At 39.5% G+C, this 27,984-nt stretch overlaps 1 protein-coding gene across 6 annotated transcripts in view; it reads right to left on the reverse strand.

Annotated features, from left to right (window-relative positions):
* Positions 1-27,984, reverse strand: part of DGKH (diacylglycerol kinase eta) — a 185,620-nt gene that overhangs the window by 96,275 nt on the left and 61,361 nt on the right. For 5 of the 6 annotated variants that reach the window (XM_060080209.1, XM_060080208.1, XM_060080210.1 and 2 more), the window contains exons 3-4: positions 17,407-17,517; positions 11,748-11,828 (exon numbers count right to left, since the gene is read on the reverse strand). In XM_060080209.1, coding sequence (XP_059936192.1) covers positions 11,748-11,828; positions 17,407-17,517 — 192 coding nt within the window. The remainder of the gene's footprint in view (positions 1-11,747; positions 11,829-17,406; positions 17,518-27,984) is intronic. The other variant, XM_060080212.1, reaches the window with a different exon arrangement.

The following is a 27,984-nucleotide window of genomic DNA, read 5'->3' on the forward strand; positions in this document are numbered from 1 at the left end:
AGATCTGGAACGTCAAACTCCTTAGAAAACAGAAGTCTACCCTGCTCGTCAGTATAGAACTTCCAAGATACTAAAACTCTTCAGGATTCTGCTGTTTCAGTCAGAGGCCACAGGATAACAGGATATCTTTAGCTGATATCCAGACACTGATGATAGTTTTGGTTATTTTTGTTTTAATTTTTTTTACTAGTAGTTTATTTTCCCATGTTAGGCCTCTATTCCAGGTACCTCTGTGAGACAGGATATGATCTCTTACAGGGTTTGAGGTTTCCTTCTGTACCACAAACGGGGATCAGAAGTCAGAACTAACCTAAATGAGTATGGAACTAAGGAGTCTTCAACTAAGAGGCTTCAGCCACGTTAAGACCACAGTGAAGTCCAAGTAAATCCCATAGCCCTTCTCCAAAAGGGGCACAGTGAAGCAGCCAGGCTGGCAGCATGAAGAGATCTCCTGTGGAAGTCTGCACAGCTTAGAAGCCTCTGTACAACTGGATGGATGGTCAGCCTCGGGCTGCTCTTTTTTTTTTTTTGCAGTACACGGGCCTCTCACTGTTGTGGCCTCTCCCGTTATGGAGCACAGGCTCCAGACGCGCAGGCTCAGCGGCCATGGCTCACGGGCCCAGCCGCTCGGCAGCATGTGGGATCTTCCCAGACCGGGGCACGAACCCGTGTCCCCTGCATCGGCAGGCAGACTCTCAACCACTGCGCCACCAGGGAAGCCCTGGGGCTGCTCTTTTGAAACTTGAGCAATCCTTGCCCGTCATCATGCAGAATCTCTCAAAAGAGAAAGTGGATCTAGAAGTTAAGGCCACGTAGCTACAGCTGCTGTGTCCAAGATCATGGTGCGAGAGGGACAGCATCAGCTCAGGACCATCTAATTGGAACCTGGGAAAGGCCTAGTAAGTGGAACATATCAGTGAAATGCAGATTTACAACTAGCCCAAGAACAGGAGGCTGTGCAGCATGTGGCCATTCACTGGGAGCCTCAATACGGCAGGGGCACTGTGGAGGTCAACCCTCCATGATACAGGCCTGACCTTTCATCTGGGTGGACATCTTCCATTGGCCATCCCCAAGGTGCCTGAGGCTAAGGCTTCCCAGGGAACCAGCTTCATAAAACACTGGTGTTTAGGGTCAGGAATAAGCAGTTCTACATCTCACCATATTTTGGTGGCAGAAATACTGACACCAGGTATGTGTTTGTGGAGAAAAGCAGATGAAGCAGTCCAGAGGATTTTTTCTATGGAATCCTGAATGGTCGAAGAGTTTGCGTAATCTCTTCTCTTTCCTATAACTTGGGCCCCTGTGATGACACAGTTTCTAGTCTTAGTTGGGAGGCAGTTCATTGCTTTTTATATCCCCAGAATCCTATTCTAAGGCCACATACTTTAAAGACAGGGACCTACTCCTGGAGGCTTTTAAACTTTTTCAAACTATGGTACTCAGTGGCCAATTCCTTTTAGTCACCACTGTGTATCCAGAATCTAGCACAGTGTCTGATATATAGAGCAAGCTTTTGATAACTATTTGCTAATGAATGAATGAATGTCTAAGGGCAGTTCTGGAAGTGGAGGACCAGGTGGGGAGTGGGCTGCTGTGCAACAGCCTAGGGGGATAGGAAAGGTATGGAGGCAGCAGGTGCAGGTTACTGACCAGGAGCGCCATTCCCTCCCTGAGCCATGGATCTTCAGCAAGGCCAGGACAGGGTAAGGGGCAAGTGGTAATGCCAAGCACAGCTACTTAACATGGTACCCTGTCTGGACCTCCAGGGACACAGTTCTCTTGACGATGAGCCCTCTTGCCCAACATTTTGATGGTGTCTATTCATACCATCATTCATCAGAGGGTCTGTCTGATGAAACTGATCTGGAGACCCATGGTCTGATTATGCAACCAAGTCCAGGTTCCCAGAGCTCCTGAGCTGCCAGAATACTCGAGGACATGCTCACTGGTTCTTGCCTTACTTTAGAAAGTCCATTTGAAAGATGTATGGAAGGTTACTAGTGATGGTTGAGACCTCAGTTAATCTATTTGAAAGGTTCATGGAAGAGTACTAATGAAGGTGAAGACAAAGGCACAGTTCTCCCACCCACACCTGATTTCCACCCCAAGATTTCAGTCTAGCTACAAAAGGACCAACATTTTCTTACCTCCTAAGACTTTGGCCTAAGGAAGCTCACGATAATGTTAAGAAGTATTTCTCTGGGTTACACTCTTGGAAAAGACCTACATCACTCAATGAAAAGATAAACATGATACTCCCACAGAAACAATGATAAGGCATTTCATTTCTAAAAGCCTGGTGTCAAAGTTATAGAAAACCAAATACAAATTTCAAACTTAATGTATAAATTATCAGATTCATAGTATAAAGTCTAACTTAAACTGTATATAAGTCAACTTTAAAAGGGAAAACAGGGGCTTCGCTGGTGGCGCAGTGGTTGAGAGTCCGCCTGCCGATGCAGGGGACACGAGTTCGTGCCTCGGTCCGGGAGGATCCCACATGCCGTGGAGCGGCCGGGCCCATGAGCCATGGTCGCTGAGCCTGCGCGTCTGGAGCCTGTGCTCCGCAGCAGGAGAGGCCACAGCAGTGAGAGGTCTGTGTACCGCAAAAAAAAAAAAAAAAAAAAAAAAAAAAAAAAGGAAAAAACAATAACCCCTCAAATTGCATTAATGTGGTATCACTTGAGAATGCGATACAATATTTTAACCAACATAGACATTTAAAAAATATGAGGTTTGCTACTATCTGGCATCTAATAATTATGTGGAAATACTGCAATGGTTAATCATAGGCAAGAATCATGTTTGTAAGACTTATTGTTGGTATAAAAATAATCTGAGTCATGATGTGTAGATTTCAAACAAAGATACACATGTTTATGGGTATATTATAATACTACACCACGGGGGAAAATTAGGAAACTGTGCTCTCTAGGCTAAAAGTTGAAATAACACCTTTCTCTCAAAGAAAAATTAGAGTTTACAAATATCATTCATTCCTTCAACAAGACACATTCCTTCATTCATTTAACAAATATTTACTGTCTTTCCACTCTATGCCTGGCCCTGTGTTAGCCTTGGGGAGTCAGTGGTGAAGAAGACAGTCTTTGTGCCTAAGGAAATTTCAGTCTCCACCATCTCCCCTCCCACATATACACACCATGCAACACTCTCTCCAACAGCATTCTTGAAGGAAGGTCCCTTAGCTCCTGCTGTGTCCTATGACGAGACAGAGTGTGTACAATGTCCAGCATGGAGTCGAGCAAGTTCTACATCCACTGCTCCTTGCCTACTCCCGACAAACGCCAAGAGCTGAGAGCCTCGAATTCTGTACTAGCTGCGTACAGCTATCAGTAATCCGACCTTGAGATAGTCATTTCAGCTCCTTGAACCTGAGTCTGCTCTGAGGACTCTCTTCTTTTTTTTTTTTTTTTTTTTTTTTTTGCGGTACACGGGCCTCTCACTGTTGTGGCCTCTCCCATTGCGGAGCACAGGCTCCGGACGCGCAGGCTCAGCGGCCTTGGCTCACGGGCCCAGCCGCTCCGTGGCATGTGGGATCCTCCCAGACAGGGGCACAAACCCATGTTCCCTGCATCGGCAGGTGGACTCTCAACCACTGCGCCACCAGAGAAGCCCAGGACTTTCTTCTTGAAGGCCACTTTCCAATCACAAGGAATGAGATGACTAGAGATTTCTAATAATGGGCAGAGCCATTACCTCACAAGAGGCCAATTCTAACACATGACACAGTTATAAAGTTCTCTTTTGTGTAGAGCTGAAACTGTCCCTCTGTGAATTCAACCACGGATCTTTGTTCTGTACACCAAACCTGTCTACTGTTTCTTATCCATAAGAATCCCTCAAATATTGAAAAGATGTCACATCTTCCCAAGTCTTTAAAATAAAAAGTGCCCTTTAATGTCAATCAATCCCATTTTCCGGACCTTTTTTAAAGGATATTAGTTACCTGCCTCTGTGAGGTCTTTATCAACCTTTCTATTTAACATGTAGTGTCCACAATAAAATACAGTGCTCTGAATTTGTAGTACAACCAGCAAGTGCTTGTGATACAGCTAGTAACACAATATAAGACTCTATGATTGGGCTTCCCTGGTGGCACAGTGGTTAAGAATCTGCCTGCCAAAGCAGGAGACACGGGTCCAGGAAGCTCCCACATGACGAGGATCAACTAAGCCTGTGCACCACAACTACCGAGCCTGCGCTCTAGAGCCCGTGAGCCACAACTACTGAGCCCACGTGCTACAACTACTGAAGCCCGCGCGCCTAGAGCCCGTGCTCCACAACAAGAGAAGCCACCACAGTGAGAAGACTGTGCACCACAATGAAGAGTAGCCTCCACTCACTGCAACTAGAGAAAGCCCACACACAGCAATGAAGACCCAATGCAGCCAAAAATAAATAAATAAAATTTAAAAAAAAGACTCTATGATTGACTTGGAGGAGAAAAGACAACTGAACGTGTAAAAAGCAACCACAGGAATACTATCTGAATCATACTCATTTACAACTCCACAATAAAGAGGCAGGATAGCAGAGCAGTCAAGAGTACAGATTGAGGCCATATAACCCAGATGGGTTCAGAGTCTAGCTATTTATATGTATTGGATGTTAACCTCTCTGTTTCAGATTTCTCCCCTACAAAATGGGAAGCATAATAGAACCTACCTTATAAGACTGATATAAAAAAGTGAATGAGTGATCAGATATAAAGCATTATAAGAGGTACAGAGTAGACTAAATATTATCAAATAAAATAGGCAACTTATTTATCTAAGTGATTATATATTAACATGTTTATCTAAATGCCTGTTTCGCAATGTGCATTCACAAATGATATAAAAAGAAAATAACTTTTCATTACTTCCATGTATCTAAAGATTGAGTTATTAATGGATAAGAGTAAACTGACACTTCCTTAGGTTCAAAGGATATATCTCTCTTAAGAGAGAAGATGAAGTGAATTATATTAACAGAGAGGAAGCTAAGAGGAAAAGAGAATAAACAGAAAGTAAACATGAAAGAAACAAGTTCTTAAGAACATTTTCCCCTTCCATGAAAACACAGTCTGCTCATTTCGACTATACTATGAATGCATAATTTTCAGCACTTTATGTGCAGTAAGAGTATTCTCTGTATTGGTTTGTTTTTTGTTTTTTTTTTACATCTTTATTGGAGTATAATTGCTTAACAATGGTGTGTTAGTTTCTGCTTTATAACAAAGTGAATCAGTTATACATATACATACAGCCCCATATCTCCTCCCTCTTGCGTCTCCCTCCCACCCTCCCTACCCCACCCTTCTAGGTGGTCACAAAGCACCGAGCTGATCTCCCTGTGCTATGTGGCTGCTTCCCACTAGCTATCTACCTTACGTTTGGTACTGTATATATGTCCATGCCTCTCTTTCACTTCGTCACAGCTTACCCTTCCCCTTCCCCATATCCTCAAGTCCATCCTCTAGTAGGTCTGTGTCTTTATTCCTGTCTTACCCCTAGGTTTTTCATGACATTTTTTTTCTTCTTAAATTCCATATATATGTGTTAGCATACGGTATTTGTCTTTCTCTTTCTGACTTACTTCACTCTGTATGTCTACTTTTAAAAACCTCATCAGAAGAGTCATCATCTAATGCTAATCAACTTTCGGTCATGTCTACCGTGGCCAGTGACCCCTGAACTAAAATGACTCTGTTTCAGTGCTCATTTAGTTCTAAAAATAAATGCTGCCACATGGCATCTGTTTCCATACAACTAAGCCAGCATGGATATGAAGTAACCATGGGACTTCAAACACACTTGTAGATCACTCGCTAACAATGCTAAGGGTGGTTAAATAAACAAAATAAATTACCTCTGTATTTCTTTCTAGTTCAAAAAAAAAAAAAAAAAAAGCTTTCTTTACAAACCTTCCTAAGAAGTTTTACCAATGTTGATACAATTTCTTTAAAAATGATGACTCATTTATTTAAGGTTTAGCCCAAACTTCATTAAAATTTAAAGAAAAGTCATTTGAACAGTACACTTTGAAAGCCTAATGTATACCACATCATTGTGATGGCTTTCAAATCATTAAAAAGCTCTTCTTTAGCAAATAACATTTACCTAACAAGGAACAACTGTATTCCATTTGTTACAAAATGGTTGCTTTTCCCAACAATACTTATTAATATTAGATAAAAGTGGAAATAAATCTTCACTACACCTCTGAGAAATAGGCAGCATGGAATGTTTTCTCAAGATAAAGTTCATCCATATTCTCTTTCAAAATTCCCAAACTTTTAAAAGTTGGCAATACTGTCACTTGTGAAGGGAATCAAGAGATAATAAGTTTGTGATAACAGTTGCCACCAACATGTATCAAACTGTACGTGCTCATCACTGTGCTAGGTATTTTGGTGCATTATCACATTTCATTTAATCCTCATAACCTATGAGGCAGATACCATTACTACCCTCAATTAAAGTTAAGGACATTGAGATTTATAGCAGTTAACTAATTTGTCTAGGGTCACCTAACCAGACACGGCCAAGCCACAACCCAAACCCCGGCTGTTTGACTTCAGTCTTAAGCTCTGCAATTGGAAAAATAAAAAAGAGCTGGGGATAGACATGCCATGATTAGTGAGAAAGAGACAAAGAGAGCTGTGGATGTGAGAAGAAAGAGAACAGAGGCAAAGACTATCCAGAAGGAAAGAATACTGTGCAATAGGAAAGAGCCCTGAGTTAAATATCAGGAGCTCTGCAATCCCTTCCCTGGGGGGCAACAGTATGACCAAAGGGAAATCAGTTCTCTCTAGTTTAATATAAGAAGAGCACATTCACATACAGCACAGAGGTATGTTAAAGATAAAAAAGTTAAAGTGAAAATAAAACTCCAAAACACCATGCAAATATCAATAAAATAAAAAAGAAAACAATTAAAAATGGACAAAAAAAATTAAGAATGTTTCACTGATTCCACAGTCATAGACAGTGTCATGGTAGAATTTAAACTACAAATAAATTAATTGCGAACATTAACCTAAACACTCATAAAATGCCAATAAGGCTGTCTGGAACTGTTCTTTTCTGTTCCCCGATCACATCACTGACACCTAACATCACAGAAAATGCATTCAACGTTAGTAGGTTTTGTTGTCATTGCCTACTGCAGAAGACACTTGTAAAACCAGAAATGCAAACTTAGGTCAAAATTAACCCAACGTAGGGTAATTAAAAAGAATATATGTATGTGCACGTGCCTGTGTGTGTATTTAATTTATCATATCTATTTATTTTGACATTGTGAGACCTGGAGCAGAGGAATCCAGCTATTCTGTGAAACCAACAGAATTTATTTATTGTGAGACAATAAATAGGCGTTGTTTTACGCCACTAAGTTTGTGGTAATCTGTCACGAAACAACAGAAAACTAATACAATACCTGAGGCAATTCAGACAACCCAAAAAACAAGACAATTATTAACTCCAGGGATGGGAGCATAGGCCTGTTTAAAAGTAATCATAGTGGGCTTCCCTGGTGGCACAGTGGTTGAGAGTCCGCCTGCCGATGCAGGGGACACGGGTTCGTGCCCTGGTCTGGGAAGATCCCACATGCCGCGGAGCGGCTGGGCCCGTGAGCCATGGCCGCTGAGCCTGCGCGTCCAGAGCTCCGCAACGGGACAGTGAGAGGCCCATGTAACGCAAAAAAAAAAAAAAAAAAAAAAAAGAGAGAGGAAAAAAAAAAGTAATCATCGTGTAGGTAGGTCTTAACCCATGTCTGCAGGTCCTTTGACACCACCCTCAAGATGTCTGTGTCCCCTCCTCTGGAAGCTCAGTCAGTCTCAGTGCTTGCTCATAACCACAGAATGACTTCCCCAGCTAAGTCAGTTTCTGCCCTGCTCTCTAGAACACTCCCTGTAGAACCCATTTTACTAGAGTTTGACACTGGGTTTTTGGGTAAAGCACAGCTTTTCCACTTTCCATTTACTAATTATAGATTTTCCATTTACTATTACCCCTTGTCAATATATCATCCTTAGGGACTTCAAGGCAAAGAGTAGTGGCTGTAATGAGGCAGAATTCAGCTGTCACTGGATTCCCCAGCCATAGGACCACCAAACTACACCATTAACCTCTGACACGAACTGGCCAAAATAACACCACGAGTAGCAGTCACTGGAACCCAGGAAGGTGGAACATTTAAATATTTAAAGATAGGGAGGATTGTCAATTACCGGTTGAAAACATACCTCTTATTCCATTTTATACCCTGGAAAGTTCTACCAAATTGATTTGCTATAAAACTCTAAGCAATGTGCCTAACATTTCAGTCTCGCACTTCTCATCCAACAAACTTCAGAAATGAAGTTTGGTTGAGTGAAACGTTGGAAATTTCTTGAAAATATTTCAACAAAAAAGTCTCCTCATGCCCAAAATGAACTTTCATCTTATTAATTAAAATCAGCAAATACTTATGGATAAGGTACTATGAGATAAAAATGTATAACAGTGTCCCTATCCTCAAGGAGGTTATAAGAAACATAAGTACTTAGCTAAACACAAGGCGGAATACAGTAAGTTCTATGAGAAGGTACAAAAGGAGAGACTGCATGCAGTTGGAGGTCCAAGAAAGAGCTGTACCAAGGATTTGAATAACCTCTCCCAAATCTTAAATTTCAGAACCGTCACTCAGACTAAACTCTAGGTCCTTGTTGGGGAGGACCCCTTATCCACAACCCCATCACGAGCCTCCACAGAGGGGAGAAAACCATTGCTCACTTCCCAGGGAAGACAAGTGGTTAATCTGATAGGTTAATCACTCTACCTGACCTTCACCTGGGAGGAAGGAAGAAGAAGCAACATTTTGCCCTTCGGCCTCCAACAACTTATCAGAAGCTCTGTATTTAGTGGTTATTGGATCCTGTTCAGCCATTAATAAAGGCATCCCGTATTCCTTATGCTCCATTCTCAAAAACCGAGAACTCAGGGGGGAAGATGGATCAGTTACTGATCCCTCAAACATCCAACAATCCCTTATCTTTCTGTCCAGTATGCTATGCCCTATAAATCATCAATCCTGGGCCAAGTAGTTGGTTTTTTTTACTCCTATCTTTAAGAAAATGCTATAGGCCCAGGAATTAAGAACATTACTTATCTCCAGTCTCTGGTGGACACTATGTACTACCTAGTAATCTTCTACTGGTCCCTGTTCCGTTTCGATTCTTATCTTCTATAGAAGCTCCTCCAAACCCTCCTAAAGTCTTATTCATAGCATATGACCTAATCTGCAATTTCACTGAGAAAACAGTAGTGTTTGGGTTTGAAATACATGAACTTCCTGCCCACACCTACTTCCATAAACTTTCTGTCTACTATTCAAGGCTAATCTCTTAACCTGTGCTCTGGGTCCCAACCCCTGCAGTTTACTCAGCCATCATGCTCCAACAATTATTCCCTTTCTCTCCTGCAGCTTCAGCTTTTGATTCTAACAATTCTTTCCTCTCTTCATATAGACACAATCAAAATTCATTTTAAAAACAAAGCAAAAGGGCTTCCCTGGTGGCACAGTGGTTGGGAGTCCGCCTGCTGATGCAGGGGACGTGGGTTCGTGCCCCGGTCCGGGAAGATCCCACATACCGCGGAGCAGCTGGGCCCGTGAGCCATGGCTGCTGGGCCTGCGTGTCCGGAGCCTGTGCTCCACAGCGGGAGAGGCCACAACAGTGAGAGGCCCACGTACCGCCAAAAAACAAACAAACAGAAAAACGAAGCAAAAGATCCTCAACAGCAACAAAACCAGAACCGCCTCTTCAAACCTGAACATTCTTGTTGCTATATGTCTGCTCCTTCGTTTAACCGCCAGACTTGTAGGACAAGGAGTCCGTGCTGGCTCTCTCTGCCTTTCCACTTAGCATTCGCCATGCAGCCTACTGCATGCCACCCTCCACTGCAACTACTCACATCCGTGTGACCAAATGACCTCCTGATTCACAAATTCAACAGACACTTTTCCTTTCTTCTTTGACTTGACCTCTCTTCTACAGCATTTGATGTTTAACAACTTCCGTCTTGAAACTCCCTTCCACTGGCTTTTTATAAATCATTGCCTCCTGATGTTCCTTCTATACTTCAGAATGCTCTCTCTCAGTCTTTATTGGTCAAACCTTACATTTTAACTTTTTCCCAGGATTCTATTCTTGGCTGTCCTCTCTCTTCTCAAACTCAACTGTCCCTGGGGAGGGGGCGGGGGAGGAATATTCACAGCATGAATTATCTCACATGCCCATAAATCAATAAGACTAAATCTGAACTCATTTGCTTCTTCTCCATCCCCTACCCTTACCAGTGCTTACCTCCATCATGGCACTGCTCTGTATTTGTTTATCTGTGTGTCCTCCCTGCCCTGGCATGCCTAGGGGATGAACACAAAACACTGCTGTCCACAGTGGAAGCTTCCTAGGGCAGGGGCTAGGAGTGTGGAAGGGGTCAGCGACCTAGCAAGAACAATGCACCTGAGAGGACCTAAGGAAAATGTAGCTGTAAAAGTATCCCAGGGACCTCCCTCGTGGCACAGTGGATAAGACTCCACGTTCCCAAAGCAGGGGGCCTGGGTTTGATCCCTGGTCAGGGAACTAGATCCCACATGCATGCTGCAACTAAGAGTTCGCATTGCCACAACTAAGGAGCCCACATGCTGCAACTAAGGAGCTGGCGGGCCACAACTAAGGAGCCCGGGAGCCGCAACTAAGAAGCCCACCTGCTGCAACGAAGACCTGGTGCAACCAAATAAATAAATAAATATTTCAATATTTCTTTAAGAAAAAGAATCCCAGATGAACTTCACTGAACTACACCATGAATATCTTGAGGGAAGTGAGATATATATATATATATGTATATTTTTTTTCTCTGAATCCCTTGTGTTTATTAGCACGAGTGCCTAGCACATGGTGGATCCTCAATTCATATTTAATTCATATTTTTGTAATCAAAGAAGTAGAAAAAGTATGGGATATCTGAGATAAGCTTTGAAGAACTGGTAGAATTTCAACAGCTGTTCCTGGAGGAGGGATCATTTAAGTCAGAGGGAATGGAAAAAGCATTAGGTTTAGACAGAACTGCTGGACTGGTGGGATGTATAAGGACAAATAATTATCAGTATGCTAGAATACTGAGGAAGGATTTTACAGGACTTTACGGCGGAGTTACAGATGCAACCTGACAGGCGATGGCGAGCCAGTGAGGTCTTTTAAGCAATGTGATTTGCAATTGGAAAAAAACTAACTGGAACAGAGGACACTTCTTTAAATAGCTGCCAAATGAATTACCTAAGTGAGAAGAAAGGAAGGCCTGAACTACAGCAACTAGAGTAACTGTAGATTGAAAGGAGAAAATATTATTTTTAAGATTGATGGTAAAAAACCAAACTTCTTGAATATTTAAGAACAGCGGAATTAGTTGAACATTAAAGGGAGGTGAAAATTTTAAGGCACTAAAATTAGAAGGTCTAAAAAGAAAACTATATAAATACTTTAAAAAATACATTTAATATATTGGTTTATGGACCCAAACAATCATAACACGTTGGGTGTTAGCATCTACAATGTACTTATCAAGTTTACTGCTCTTAGTGAGAACTCCAACCCGTGTGACACACAGCGGGCAATTAAAGAGGGCGTTCAGTACAAGCTCACGAAAGATTATTCTATAACTTTTGAGGGGGGAGTTACCAGAGTATAACCATACCGTGAAGCTGTTGTTAGCATTTTTTGTGCTTGCTTCAGCTACACTGGCATCTGAGAGGTCAACTTCATCAAATATCAGAGACTGTTAATGAAAAAGAACACAAACATGTCAAGTGCAAACCTAACTGAATGCTCCTCAGTATTTTTTTTTTTTTTTACCGTCACATCATGACCATGAAGCTATGTCAGGAATTAGAAATAAAAACTGAAGAAAAACGGAAATTACTGATGCTTGGTGAGTAGAACCATAAAGTTCAATGAACACATAAATTCCAAACTGTAAAGGACTTTAAAGAACTCCCCTGGCATATTGTTTCATTGAAAAATGCTCTGTGCTCTCCAGAAGCATCGTTTATGGGAAACCTACTACTCAGTGTATGACATACACACATACTCACACACTCCCCACAATGAGAAGAACTAGTCCTGGCTCAGATCACAGACAGTTACTGAACTTTTTGAAGGTGACCTTCCTCATCTGTAAATGTGTTCAAATGAGATGGTGCGTGTGCTCTGCAATATAAGATGCCATTTCTTTTATACTCTTAAAAGAAGTTTTATTTATTTATTTATTTATTTATTTTTGCAGACTCCAACATTTATTTTTTTTATGCTTAAAAGTGATTTTAATCAAAAGAGTTTCAGTGGTAAAAACTCCATAGAAATCAAATCTTTAAAATGGACACTTGAGAAATTAGGAAATTCTAGTAAATAAATGTATCCTTCCCACTTTGAGTCAGTTGGTCCTTGTTCACGGTCATTCAATGTTCTTACAGGGAGGGAGGTATAACACCACTCCTCTAGGACTGCTAGAAAAAGAGGCTCCCTTATCTGATAACTTTTACCACCCCCAAGATCTCCAGGGGGTTATGCAACTCTACTTCAACCCAACCAATCTGACCGTAAGACTTGTCCCCTGACTACAAGGAATTTAAAATCTAGCACGGGAGCTGAAATAGACACAACTAGTTTTAAGTAAGGGAGACTGTTAAAAGTGGAAGAGCAGACACTACAACATGCTATGGAAGGTCACAGCAGAAAACAAATGCTTTCTCTTGTGAATAATGGAATGAAGACAATTTTAGGGGGACCTTAAAGCAAACAGGGAATTTCTTTAAGTGGAGATAGAGGAAAAAACATCCTGGGGATGGAAAACATGGGGCGAGGCTGTAGACGATCGAGTGGTCAGTGTTGTCTGGAGATAAATGTGAGAGGTCAGAATGGAGCCAGATCAGGGACAACCGTGAACATAATGACTTTTAAAATAAGATTATTCTATTTTGTTATTACCTCCACAGCTGCATAAACTAAGAATTATGTTTGTTTATTTATTTTTTACCTCCTGGTGTATAACTCTACTAATTATATCACAAACACGTGTTTTTTAATATAGAAATGATCGATTATCCTACTGGCACAGTAACAATAAATCTTACTATTTTTAAATTGAAGTATAGTTGACATACAATATTAGGTTAGTTTCACGTGTACAACATAGTAATTTGAGAATCAAATACATCATCAAATGATCACCATGATAAGTCTAGTAACCATTTGTCATCATACAAAATTATTACAATATTATTAATTATATTCCGTATACTATATATTAAATCCCCATGACATTTAACCCTCCCCTCTGGCAACCGCCCATTTGTTCTCTGTATCAGTAAGTCTCTTTCTGTTTTGGTTTGTTTGTTCATTTGTTTTGTTTTCTAGGTTCCACACGTAAGTGAGATTGTACGGTATTTGTCTTTCTCTGTCTGACTTATTTCACTCAGCATAATACCTTCTATGTTCATCCATGTTGTTGCAAATGGCAAGATTTCATTCTTTATGGCTACTATTTCATTATATTCATTACTAATAATTGGTCTGTTCAGATTTTCTGTTTCTTCCTGATTCAGTCCTGGAAGATTGTATGTTTTGAGAAATTTATCTAGTTCTCCCAGGTTGTCCAATTTGTTGGTATATAGTTTTCATAGTAACCTCTTATGATCCTTTGTATTTCTGTGATGTCAGTTGTAACTTCTCTTTCATTTCCGATTTTATTTATTTGGCTCTCTCTCTCTTTTTTTCTTGATGACTTTGGATAAAAGTTTATCAATTTCATTTATCTTTTCAAAGAACCTGCTCTTAGGTTTTTGTGGGGTTTTTTGGTCTCTATTTCATTTAATTCCACTCGTAACTTTACTATTTCCTTCCTTCTACTAACTCTGGACTTGTTTATTCTTCTTTTTCTCGTTCCTCTAGGTGTAAGGTTAGATTGTTTATTTGAGATTTTTCTTGTTTCCTGAGGTAGGCCTGTATTACTATCAAATTCCCCCTTAGAACTACCTTTGCTGAGTCCCAAAGATTTTGGAACACTGTGTTTCCATTTTAACTTGTTTGAAGGTATTTCTTGATATCCTCTTTGATTTCTTCAGTGACCCATTGGTTTTTACTGAGTGTGTTGTTTAGACTCCATGTGTTTGAGTTTTATTCCAGTTTTTCTTGTGGTTGATTTCTAGTCTCATACTGTTGTGGTCAGAAAAGATGCTTGATGTGATTTCAGTATTTTAAAATTTATTGAGATTGGTAGCCTAATAAAAGATCTGACCTGGAGTGTTCCATGTGCACTTGAAAAGAATGTATATTCTGCTGTTATGGGGTGGAATGTCCTGTATATATTATTAAGTCCCATCGAGTCTAATGTGTCATTTAAGGCCAGTGTTTCCTTATTGATTTTCTGTCTGAATGATCTAATGATTACAATTACATTGATGTAATGGGGTGTTAAAGTCCCCTACTATTATTGTATTACTGTCAGTTTCTCCTTTATGTCTGTTAATATTTGGTTTACATATTCAGGTGCTCCTCTGCTGGGCATATATATATTTACTAGTGTTATATCTTCTTACTGGATTGATCCCTTTATCATTAGGTAATGCTCTTCTTTGTCTCTTGTTACAGTCTTTGTTTTAACGTCTATTGTTTTAACATCTATTTTGTCTGATATAAGTATTGCTATCCCATATTTCTTTTCATTTCTATTTGCATGGAATATCTTTTTCATCTCTTCACTTTCAGTCTCTGTGTGTCTTTAGATCTGAAGTGAGTCTCTTGTAGGCACCATATATATGGGTCTTGTTTTTTGTATCTATTCAGCCACGCTGTGTCTTTTGATTGGTGCATTTAGTCCATTTAGATTTAAAGGAATTATTGATAAGTATGTACTTATTGCCATTTTTGTGAATTGTTTTCTGGTTATCTTTGTTGTTCTTCTCTGTTCCCTTCTTCTTCTCTTGCTCTCTCCCCTTGTGATTTGATGATTTTTTTAGTATTATGTTTATATTCCTTTCTCTTTATTGTTTGTATATCTGTTATCAGTTTTTGGTTTGTGGTTACCATGAGGTCCTTATACAACAACCTCTGTATATAGCAGTCTATTTTATGTTGACAGTTGCTTAAGTTTGAGCATGTTCTAAAAGCACTACATTTTTACTCCATCCACCATTTTATGTTTTTGATGTTATCTTACTTTGTGTATTCCTTAACTAATTATTGTAGATATATATGGTTTTACTAGTTTTGTTTTTTAACCTTCATACTAGCTATATAGGTGGTTGATCCACTACCTTTACTATAATTTTGCCTTTACTGACGAGATATTGTCTTTCATAATTTTCATATTTCTAGTTATAATTTTTTCTTTTCTGTTTAAATTTCTTTAACATTTCTTGTAAGACTGGTTTAGTGGTGATGAACTATAAAGTAGACAAGCTATTGCTTGTCTGGGAAACTCTATCTCTCTCTCAATTCTGAATGATGGCTTTGCTGGATAGAATATTCTTGGTTATAAGTTTTCTCCTTTCAGTACTTTGAATATATTGTGCCACTCCCTTCTGTAAAGTTTTTGCTGAAAAGTCAGCTGACAGTCTTATGGGGACTCCCATGTATGTAACTAGTTGTTTTTCTCTTATTGCTTTTAAGATTTTCTCCTTAGCTTAACATTTTGGCATCTTAATTATAATGTGTCTTGGTGTGGGTCCCTTTGGGTTCACTTTGTTTGGGTCTCTCTGTACTTCCTGGGCCTGGATGTCCGTATCCTTCACCAAGTTAGGAAAGTTTTCAGCCATATTTCTTCAAATAGGTTTTCTGTCCTTTTCATTCTCTCTTCCCCTGCTGGGACCCTTATAATGTGAATGTTGGTATACTTGATGTTGCCCAAGAGGTCCCTTCAACTATCCATTTTTTGGTTCCTTTTTCTTTTTACTGTTCTAACTGGGTGATTTCCACTACCTTATCTTCTAGACCACTGGTCCTCTCTTTTGCATCATCTAATCTGCTGTTGGTTTCCTCCGGTGTATTTTTCATTTCCATTATTATTTTCTATCTCTTTGTTGAAATTCTCACTCTTCTATTCTTCTACTGAGTTCAGTGAGTATCTTTATGACCATTACTTTGAACACCTTATCTGGAAGTTTGCTTATCTCCATTTCATTCAATCTATTTCTGAGGGTTTGTTTAGTTCTTTCATTTGGAACATATTCCTTTGTTTCTTCATTTTGCCTAACTTTCTGTGTTTGTTTCTACATATTGCATAGATCAGCTACATCCCCTGGTCTTGAGAGAGTGGCTTTGTGTAGAAGGTATCCTGTGGGGCCCAGTAGCATGGTCTCCCTTGGATACCAGGGCCAGATGCTCCAGGAATGTTCCCTTTGTGGGCTGCATGTGTCCTCCTGTTGTGGCTCGGCTGCACTTGCTGAGGGGGTGCTTGTACGCAAGGCTGGACCCCAGTGTGGCTGGCTGCAAGGCCCAGTTGCAACTGTTGTGGGTGCTCTGGTGTGTGGGGCTGACGCCTGGGGCAGGAGCCACTTTAGGGGAACACTAGTGTTGGCCAAAGGTGTCCACCAGGTCTAACAGGGCAGGGGGCTGTTTTAGTGGAGCTCCAGTGCCAGCTGAGGGTACCCACCTTAATGTTTATTTTTGAAGGAACAGGAAAATATCCGTTTTAAATGGATGCTCATCATTACAATTTTTTTCTTCCAAAGCTACATCATTCTTATTTCATTCAATTATTATATAAAAATTATTTAAGCCTTGATTTTATTTCACTGTGATTTTTATTTCTAAGTGCTAGCATAACTGAGTGATTGTTTTGTGCCAGGTATTATGTAAGCACTTCATGTATGTAATTTCATTTAAGCCTCCTCTCAATAACATGCTGTCCACAGCCACTCCACTGGAATGTGCTAGAATAGGGATACGAACTCTTGTCTGAAACCAGAGTATGAACTCTTAGGAACTACAGCAATTCTCTCTCTCATTTTCAGGAAAAGATTTATGGGGTAAAGAGTAGCAAGAAAGGGGGGAACCCAAATTTAGAGTTTATTATATCTAATAAGGTTACATTTAACTGTTCATTTTACTTGGAAGGAAAAAAGAAAGAAAGCAAACTACACTAGGACCATCCTAGAAGATTGTCCTTAGGGGAAATGGCATGAAACTGACTCAAATAGACCCCCCTGGGATTTGGTCCAAGATGTATCACATTTATATGGAATTTATATCAGAGCAGTAATGTTAGTGAGCCCCAAGACAAAAACAGTTTACAGAACCAAAATTTCAATTCCACCTACAGCCTTCGAGTGCTTGCAACTAGTATTCTCTCGAATTACCTTTGAGTCCTTTGCATAATAAAGTGTACGACCTCGAAGTTTGAAGTATCGCTTTTTCCATCTTTGGAAAGAACTGGTTTGCTTCAACAGCTGTCCCTCTTTAATACTGGTCTAGGGAGAAGCAGAAACACAACGACATGATTAAAATGAAATTCAAAACCAAATAAATTTCAAAATTAATGACACACTATCATTAACATTTTGAATATTATTTCTCATGCTTTGCAAATTACATGAGAGACTATTTTATTCTCCCCATTCAACAAGGGAACACATGTGCAAAGTCCCAAAGAGCAAAGGTGAATTCAACATGGTGACTCAAAGCAGTCATAAATACTATGGAAGACACATGCACAAAACTAATACTTTTCAATACAGTGTGATGAGTACATGTACATATATAAGTACATATATACTTGTATATAGTAAGATGGTGGAAGGGTGGAGGTGCAGTATAATGTAATGGTTAAGAAGGCATGGGCTCTGGAGCCAGAAACCTTGTGATCAACTCCTGGTGCCACCACTTAGTAGCTGGATGATCTTAGGCAAGTCAAGAAACTTCATGGCTTTATTTATTCATGTATAAAATGGGGGTGACAACAGGACATACCTTATAGGGTTGCTGTTGTGAGAAATAAATTTTAAAAACACGTAAAGGTATTTACTGCATGGCACGTAGTAAGTGCTCATTAAATGTCAGTTACCATCAGCTATGTGTTATTGTAACAAACACATACTCAAAGCATGGTGCATGGCGGCCCGAAGAAGGAAGCTCTGCCTCAGAGGGTGTCAGTGATGCTGTCCTCCCAAAGGACAGCCTTAGGTGGGTCTTGAAGGAGTTTATCCGAATGATGAGGAGCGGGAGAAGGGTATTTTACGTGCGTGCACAAGTAGAAAGGTATAAAACAGCACAGATATCTGGGGACTCTTCACAGACTTTCTGGTTATAAACCAAGGGTAGAGCTTGCAACGGGGAGCAGCAAGAGATGTGGCTGGAAGAGGTGGGCAGGGACTCTGGGATTCTGGGCTAGACCCTGTGCTAAGTGCTTTATGTATACAAGTTCATTTTATTGCCACCAACAACATCCTTGGAACCCCTCTGACTTCATCTAGTATCTCTCCTTCACTTGGTCAACTCCATTCACAATGATGCTTTGCTTTTAAGTGGGCGTGCATGCACGTCCCTTAGGACTGGACACTACCTATTCTCTCCTCCTGGACTGCTCTTCCCTCAAATATCCATCTGATCAACTCCTTCACCTCCTTCAGGTCTCTCACCTTCTTGATGAGACCCACCTCACTGACCTCCTATTCCACATGCTCTCCATATTTTCCCCCATCCTGATCTTATTTACTTCCCCACACAAAGTACTTTCCATCTGCTAATGTATAATGTAATTTACTTATTTATTATACTTATTGTGCTACCCCTATTAGAATATAAGTTCCCTGAGTTATTATATCTAATAAAGTTAAATTTAATGTTTCATTTCAACTGAAAGGAAAAAAAAAGGAAGAAGGAAGGACACTTTATTTATAGCAAACTAAACTTACAGCCTTCTTATGAGACTGTCCTTAGGAAATATGTCATGGGATTGACTCAAATAGATCCCCTTGGGATGGGGGTCCAAGATGGATCACATCTATCCTGAATTCACAGAAGAGCAGTAATGCTACAGTGAATCTCCAGGGCAAAAACAGCTTACAGAACCAACATTCTATATCCATCCCACTGGACTGCACACTGATGTGTCTCAAATACCTAGAACATTATCTGGCACTATGATATGGAGATCCATATGAATGAATAGAAGATGCTGAGATTAAACCCATGTTTGTTTGAACGCCAGAGTTTATTTCCAACTCTTCCACTATACTGTCTTTTATTATCAACAAGACATAAAATACTGAGAAAAGTTTGTTGTCTCTAATATGGTAGTTAGGTCACACTAATGTTTACTTTCAGTTTCATTAAAAGATTTCCTCTAGAGCCTGCTCTCAGATGGTCCTCCAGGAATTGTGAGAGCATTAAAATTTAATCATAACAAAATACTTTTGAAACTCCAGTACCAAAGAGCCCGACTTAGAATCAGACAGACAGACTTCGAGCCAGGCTCCACTACCCACTAGCGGTATAAATCTGCGTAAGTTACTTCAGCTCTCTATGCCCTGTTTCCTCCCCTAAAAGATGGAAATAATAATGCCAACTTCACAAGCTTGTTGCATCTAATTTAATTATAAGACAATGCCTGGAGAGCACTTAGCACACCATCTGGGTTACAGAAAATATTTAATAAATGGCAGAAAGTGTTATTATGATATCGTTATGCTATTAAGTTCACGGAGTATTTGCCAGGCACCAAATTATAAGAGCTTCTTGGAAGAAGTGAATAAGTGTTTGCAGGCCTCCGTGGGAGCAAATAACAGCTGGAGCAGAAGGAGAGTGTCAAGAGATGAGGTGAAGGGAGACAACAGCCAGGCGATGCTGGCCACAAAGGGAGCTTGCTTTTTATTCTAAGTGCAAAAAGCTAGTGAACTGTCGAAGCGGGACAGTGAGAATGGGGAAATGGGTGAGAAAGAGTGGAGGGCCAATTAGGAGGCTGCTGCAGGAGTCCCAGGGAGAGACCAGGGAGGATAGGACTAAGGTTGTAGCATCACTGAGACCGACAGAAGCAGAGGAATTTGAGACGTTATTTGGGAGGCAGAATCTACTGGCCTCGCTGATAGACATGAAGGGCAAGAGAGAGAAAAGAACCACGGGAAAGTGTAAGCATTTGCCTTGGGCAACTAGATGCAAAAGATGGCGAAAGAAAAGGGTATTAATAAGGAAGAGTTAAGTGGTGAGCTGCCCCGATGCAGCCTCCAAAGTTACCCAGGGTAGAGAGTCTATATTCTTAAATTTGATCACAGTCTTGAAATGCTATGAAAATATAACTCATCCAGAGAACACATCTTTTGGCAATTCAAATGATAAAAGTGGGTGTTCTAAGATTTGTAAAGTTCTGTTGAAGGCAGTGAGGAAGAAAAGTTAATGCTTAGTCTATTTATGTTCTATCAGGCTGTTTCTAAATAGCACAAATAATCTAATATTTCTTCACATAGGTACTAGAGTAATTTTCTAAAATGAAAACCTGATTACATTACGCCACTGCTTAAATCCTTCCTTAGTTTCTCTCTCTTTTTTTTAATCGATGTATAGTTGATTTACAATGCTGTGTTAGTTTCAGGTATACAGCAAAGTGATTAAGTTATACACACACACACACACACACACACACACACACACATATTCTTTTTCAGGTTCTTTTCCCTTAAAGGTTATTACAAAACATTTGAGTATACTTCCCTCTGCTTGTCTGTTTTGTATGCAGAAGTATGTATATTTTAATTCCACACTCCTAATTTATCCTATCCCCCTCTTTCCCCTTTGTTAACCGTAAGTTTGTTTTCTAGGTCTGTGGTTCCTTTTCTGTCTTGTAACTGAATTCATTTGTATCTTTTTTTTTTTTTTTTTTTTTGCCTGCAGCATAAAGTCCAAGCTTCTATATGGATGAGAAGACCCCTGCGTGATGCTGTCCAACCTTCTCTCTTGCCCCTCCTGCCAGAGGCTCCTCCCTCTGCCCTAAATACCCCCTCCTCAATCGCCTGTCTTGAAAGCGCCCAATCACTTCAATTCTGCTCTAGTGCCACCGTCTCTGGAAGACTTCCCCACCCCCTAGGAGGAAGTGAACACTCTCACCTTTGTCCCTCGAATGTGTCCTTCTCCTACCTGTATCACAGCACCTATGACAACTGAATGGCATGTCTGTGTTCCCACCAGGCTGTGACCTTCATGGAGCAAAGACCATGTCCTACGTATTTTAATAACATCACCAATTAACACGTTAGCTGACACTTCAAGGCCTCCATAAATGTTAAACCAAACAACTTTTAAAGTGTAAAATGGTATATAACTTTGTCTTTTAAAACGAAGATAGAATTAGGAAAGAAAACAGGAAAGAATAACTATAAATGATTTCATGGTTTCCAGCATTCAGCAGGTCTGCTTCTTTTCACTGCATATAAAAAACAGCAAATACAATGCAAAAAAGTATATATGGACCCTGAGGTGCACTCCCTGGGTGAGAGTTTGGGGAGAGATAGTCAGAGGAGCAGGAAAATGTCTATCTATCCTGATTTTATGGCTACTGATAATTTAAAGATGCTCCTTACATAGTCACTTTCAAGGCAAATAATTTATCTGTGTTTTACTATATAACTTTATGTTCTTTAAATCTTGCACAAGCAGGGATTTATTTGCAGCGTGTGAGGCTGAGGAGAATACATGCACTTACAAACTTCTCTATGTTATAATATACAAACAGTCAATTTTAAATTCTTGAAGAAAGAAAAGAAAGAAAAAAACATCTGAAGTTAGCTTGCTTTCCTCTAGAGATGTGATTAAAAAGACTTAACTAGGAGGCAGTTTTTCACATGAAAGTTAATCCTTAAAATAAACGTCTGTTTATATATGGCAAGTTAAACAAACACTCCTCATAAAAGAAGGAGCATAACAAAAATGATGAATTTGTAGCAGCTCCTGCAAATATAATCATATAGGCAAAGCATGGTTCAGAGAAAAATGCTGTGGTTTGAAAAATCTCAAAATAATGAGTAAACTAAAGGAAGAAACAAGGAATCTTTCTTGAAAATCTAAATATCTATTATATTCAATATTAATGTTCAACTAGAATAACAAATTGAATTTAGTAACAGACAAGAATCAGCTATGATCAGTTATTATTAACAATCTATGAAAAATAAGCATTAGATTTTAATTTTATTTTGTTCACAATTTCTAGGATAAGGGATAAGCTCTCCCCTCCCTCAAAATAAGGCTTAGAAACATTTGCATTTAATGGCCATTTCATCATATAATCTGGCAGATATTAGTTTAGTACAATCTGACCTTCATGAAAAATCAGTGAAGTTGTATAGCCCCTAACCGCAATCCAATAACCCAGTTTCCAAATCTTAAAAACAAAAAGTTAAATGAATTTGGCTTTGAAAAAAATTGTTTCAATAAAATAAGCTTTAAAAGTTTTAAGATCTCCTTTCTATCTGGCTTTCTGAGACTGTTTGCAGTCCAATGTCTTAAAGCTGTGCAATTGCTCATTTCGCGCCCCTTGCTAAAAGCAAACAAAAGTAATTTCTCTTTTAAATTATACACACATGAGCACTCTAGGATTTCACCTAACATTTCAGCAACACCTCTGTGTCACAAGTTGAAGCTGCTTTGATGGCATACTACTTCAGTGTCCTGAGAAGAGTGCAACTTTACAAACAGCCCTTCAGTGAGCCTTTTTGTAAAGCTAAAAATCTTTGAAAACATCAGTTACTGCCTGATTTATCTGATAAACATACATTTTCATATGTTGGCTTTTGGGGGGACATCAAATAGGTGTGGTGAAGAGCCTGATGTGGAGAACTGGAAAGGTCAGTGATGACTCATCTTTTACAGATGCCTTCAAAAATTCCAGAAGAATCTCGAGCTTCTAGTCTTGCCCCAACTCGACCCCTTAATTTCTCTTCTAGGGAAAGGGAATGGAAATGGAATTTGTTGTGATGGCAGATGTGGGTTGTTATGGACTAAATGTTTGGGGGCAATCCTAACCCCCAATTTGATGGTACTAGGCGGTAGGGCTTTTGGGAGGAGATTGTGTCAGGAGGGTGGGGCCCACATGAATGGAATTAATGCCCTTATATGTGAGACCCCAGAGCACTCTCTTGCCCCTTCCACCATGTGAGAACACAGCTAGAAGATGGCTATCTCTACCAGTACATTGATCTTATACTTCCCAGACTCTGGAACTGTGAGAAATAAATATTTATTGTTTAAGCCACCCAGTCTTTGGCATTTTTGTTACAGCGGCCTGAACAGACTAAGACATGGGTCAAGAGAATTTTCACCACTCTATACTTTGTATGTAATCACTTCTTTCCTATCTCTTTTAACTCTCTATCTACTCCCCCCTCCCAAACAGAGAATTACTCTTTTGTCTTATACCTTTCTTTGCCGTATCCATTTTGTTATATAAGGTCCAGGAAAGCTGTCTATGTACAGGGTACCTGTACAGAACCTATAACATCATGAGTCTAGACTTCCTTGAATGGTAAGCATCTTTAGTTTTACAGACTTTAATTTCTAAAGTGGAAATATCCTCATATGCTGTATATCTTTATGTGCTGTTGTGACATGTGAAACAATGGATATGAAAGGATACATAATTTTTTTAAAAGCTGGTATGACAAGATACCATCATCATTAACATTCGTCCCCGTGCTAAGCATTATTTATTACAGAACAGATCTTATCTTTCAATCCATCCCTTTCCACTCCTCCTGCCTTTGCCTTAGTTCAAGCTCCTCTCATTTCCTTGAACTCAGCAGTACCCTACATGTCCTCCAGGCGATCAGTTTTTCCCACCACCAGTCCATTGTTCCCACCATGGACAGAATTATCCATAAGAAATATTTTTGATCTCGCCAAACTCTGGTTTAATATGTTCAGTGCTTTCCTATCACCCACAGTGTAATCCCAGACTTGTGAGCTGGGCACACACTCTTCCTTCCTTCCATAAATGACCCACTTTCTGTAACAGCTTCATCTTCAGCATTCCTCCTAAATTCCTCTAACAGGAGAGGAAAAGAGAAGTACCTGCAAATCCCCAAATCCTCCATGCTTCCCTACGTCCAAGCTTTTACACGAGCTCTTCCTTCTACTCATAATAGTTTCCTCTGCTTCTTCTTAGAAACCTCCCTCCCCATCCTATCATCCTCCAGGGCTCAGGCGGCCATCATATCCACAGCACTATGCCCACACATAACTTATAGTGTTAATCATGTAGAATAGGAATTTTTAAAAATTCATGTCTCTCTCTCTCCTGTATCTTACTTATTTTTCCATCCTACACATATAACCATGGACTTGAGACTAAGAAAATAATGACTAATAAATTTATAGATTTAAATTTATTAAATAAATTATAAATTTATAAATTTATAAATAAACAAAATAAATAAGGTTAATAAATTTATTCAATAATTAGGAAACAAAAAGTAAGCAATTAAGAGGATTAAAACATTTTTTTCTGATAAGAACTTGAGGAATTAAGTGGAGAAAAATATTGCAATTTTTCTCTCTCCAGCAAGTCAATATACTGTCAGAAAGCACAAAGGAAATAGACCTGACTCCCCAGAAAAGCCCTGGATTGAGTTCCATTTCTGGCTCCATTTACTAGATTTGTGGGTACAAATGAGCAATAACATTTATGAGCCTAAGTTCTCCTACCTGTAAGGTGAAGATCACTGTCACCTGCCTTGTATTCTTCAGAGTTGTTAGGACAAAACAAAATGAAGTGTAAATATCTTTCATAAACTCCCAAATGCTGTATAAAGTGTCATTAATAAGCAAGGTACTATTTTAACAGGTCACACTTTTGGGAAAAGGTGTTTTTAGTGGGACTGACACAGTTCAGTAAAGACGTACCATTTCTGAACAAGAGCCCAATGCTTATATTTAGAGAAATTATCCCACAAAGATCAGCTTTAATAACATAAAGTATACAGTTCCAAAATGTATAGTTTTCTGAACATTTACATAAGAGAAATCAATCATGAAATTGTATTTAATAATGAAGCAGAGTTTAAAACTGCTATATAGTGTTAGTATTTTACTTTTTTAGAACATCAGTCTTATTTACCAGTAAGAATTAGAAAATGATGACAATTGCTGTCGGATAACTCCACTTGGATGCCACTGGCTCTTCAAAATTCAATTAGGCTCAAACTGATCTCCCTATTAGATTAGAGTAGGGCCAGGCCCACCTTATTCACCACTGTAGCCCCAGCACTTACCATAGTTCCTAGCACATAGAATAGCTCTTAATTGCACAAAAGAATAAATGAAGTGAAGACGGATATTCAAATAAAGCAGTTGAATGTCTTTTAGAGGAAACTTGAACTGTACACTATCTTAAGAGCTTTTAAAGGAGACCCTGGGCAGGAAATTGACAGCACTCTGAGAACTGCACCCAGAGGTGCTTATTTTGTGGCCATCTCTTTCTCATTTGAAAATGTCCCTGCAGCAAATTTAAGCAATTAGTTGCTGACTATTCTCTTGGGGTTTTCTTTTTTTTCCCAAATTGAAAGCCATTCTGCTTTTATTCACTACCATTCCACATTGCTAAGGAAGGCCATCTATCGCATCAGCATTAATATTGTATTTGGGTGGTATCCAGACTTATATCTATAAAATGTGTAAATCAATGATTATTTGTAATAAACTTTCTATCCTTCCCTATTCTATCCAACAGCTAAACTTACATTTGTTTGAAAGGTCAAATGCAAACCACACATATCTGAATTCTACTCTACATCTCTAAACTAAACGTCTATCTTGATCACCAGATTGCACTTTAATGTATGCATCTTCTATGACAATATCACTTTTTTCTTTTATTAGCTCCTCTATTTTTTGCCTGATTATAAAACAAGAACTGTTTTTCTCCACACATATGCCAGAACTTATATTGAATGACTACTGCCCATCACCTTTTTTTAAAATTAATTTATTTCATTTATTCTTGGCTGCATTGGGTCTTCATTGCTGCGCATGGGCTTTCTCTAGTTGCAGCGAGTGGGAGCTACTCTTCGTTGATGTGCGTGGGTTTATCATTGCGGTGGCTTCTCTTGTTGCAGAGCACAGGCTCTAGGTGTGCAGGCTTCAGTAGTTGTGGCTCGCGGACTCAGTTGCTCAGCGGCATGTGGGATCTTCCTGGACCAGGGTTCGAACCCGTGTCCCCTGCATTGGCAGACAGATTCTTAACCACTGCGCCATCAGGGAAGTCCTGCCCATCATCTTAAGACTTTGGAACATAAACCATTTGGTGTCATTCTGATCCAGTCTGTCAATCTCTTTTACCATCCAAGTATTAAATTGCTTAAAGCCTCGTTTTTCTATCAGCCTCCAAATTTCCCTCAGTTCCTCTTGATTCCAGACCTTTTGGCTTTGTGCCTTGTGTTCTTCTTTCCCCTTCTGAATTTTGTCCCACCATGAATTTCCTACTGTCTTAAAAACAAATTTAAGCCTCTTTGTTAAAATAAGTATACATACATTACATTAAGCTCTATCAAATACACCAGTTATTCTAAAATTTGGCTGATCATCTGAATCACATGGAGAACTTTATAAACATGAACAGCCTCAGTTCATCTGGGACTTTTTAAAATTGAAGTATAGTTGATCTACAGTATTGTGTTAGTTTCAGGTGTACAGTAAAGTGATGCAGTTATATATTTTTTTTCAGATTACTTTCCATTACAGGTTATTACAAGATATTGAAATAGTTCCCTGTGCTATACAGTAAATCCTTGTTGCTTATCTATTTTATGTATAGTAGTTTGTACCTGTTAATCCCATACTCCTAATTTGTTCCCCCCCTTTCCCCTTTGGTAACCATAAGTTTGTTTCTTATGTCTGTGAGTCTGCTTCTGTTTTGTATACAGATTCACTTGTATTATGTTTTAGATTCCACATATAAATGATATTATACTGTATTTGTCTTTCTCTGTCTTTATTTCACTTAACATAATGTCCTCTGAGTACATCCATGTTGTTGCAACTGGCGACATTTCGTTCCTTTTAATGGCTGAGTAACATTCCACTGTATATATATACCCCATCTTCTTAAGCCAATCATCTGTTGATGGACGTTTAGGTTGCTTCCATGTCTTGGCTATTGTAAATAGTGCTGCTATGAACATTGGGGTGCTTGAATCTTTCCAAATTAGAGTTTTCATTTTTTGCAGATATATACCCAGGAGTGGGATTGCTGGATCGTATGGCAGTTCTATTTTTAGTTTTTTAAGGAAGCTCCGTACTGTTTTCCATAGTGGCTGCACCAATTTACATATCTGGGACGTTTTGATTCAACAGGTCTGGAGTAGGGTATATGAACCTACACATATTAAAATCTCTTTTCATGGGCTTCCCTGGTGGTGCAGTGGTTAAAAATCCGCCTGCCAATGCAGGGGACACGGGTTCAAGTCCTGGTCTGGGAAGATCCCACATGCCGCGGAGCAACTAAGCCTGTGCGCCACAACTACTGAGCCTGCGCTCTAGAGCCTGTGAGCCACAACTACTGAAGCCCGCGTGCCACAACTACTGAAGCCATGCGCCTAGAGCCCGTGCTCCGCAACAAGAGAAGCCAGCGCAGTGAGAAGCCCGTGCACCGCAACGAAGAGTAGCCCCCGCTCGCCACAAATATAGAAAGCCCGCGCACAGCAACGAAGATCAAATGCAGCCAAAAATAAATAAATTTTTAAAAATCTCTGTTCATCATTATGATTATCAGTCAGGTTTAATAAACTCTCATAAACATATTTAAGTATAATAATTTGTATAAAACCTTGAAAAGATATAATTTAGCACTTTAATTGATATTCAGTCTGATCATTTACTCTTATTTAGCTTTGAACATTTTACAGGTTTGGTGTTAGAATCTTTCTAAAACATGGTTTTAGGAAGTACTGTATCTC

Source organism: Mesoplodon densirostris, chromosome 17 (assembly GCF_025265405.1).
Source record: "Mesoplodon densirostris isolate mMesDen1 chromosome 17, mMesDen1 primary haplotype, whole genome shotgun sequence".
NCBI lineage: Eukaryota > Metazoa > Chordata > Mammalia > Artiodactyla > Ziphiidae > Mesoplodon > Mesoplodon densirostris.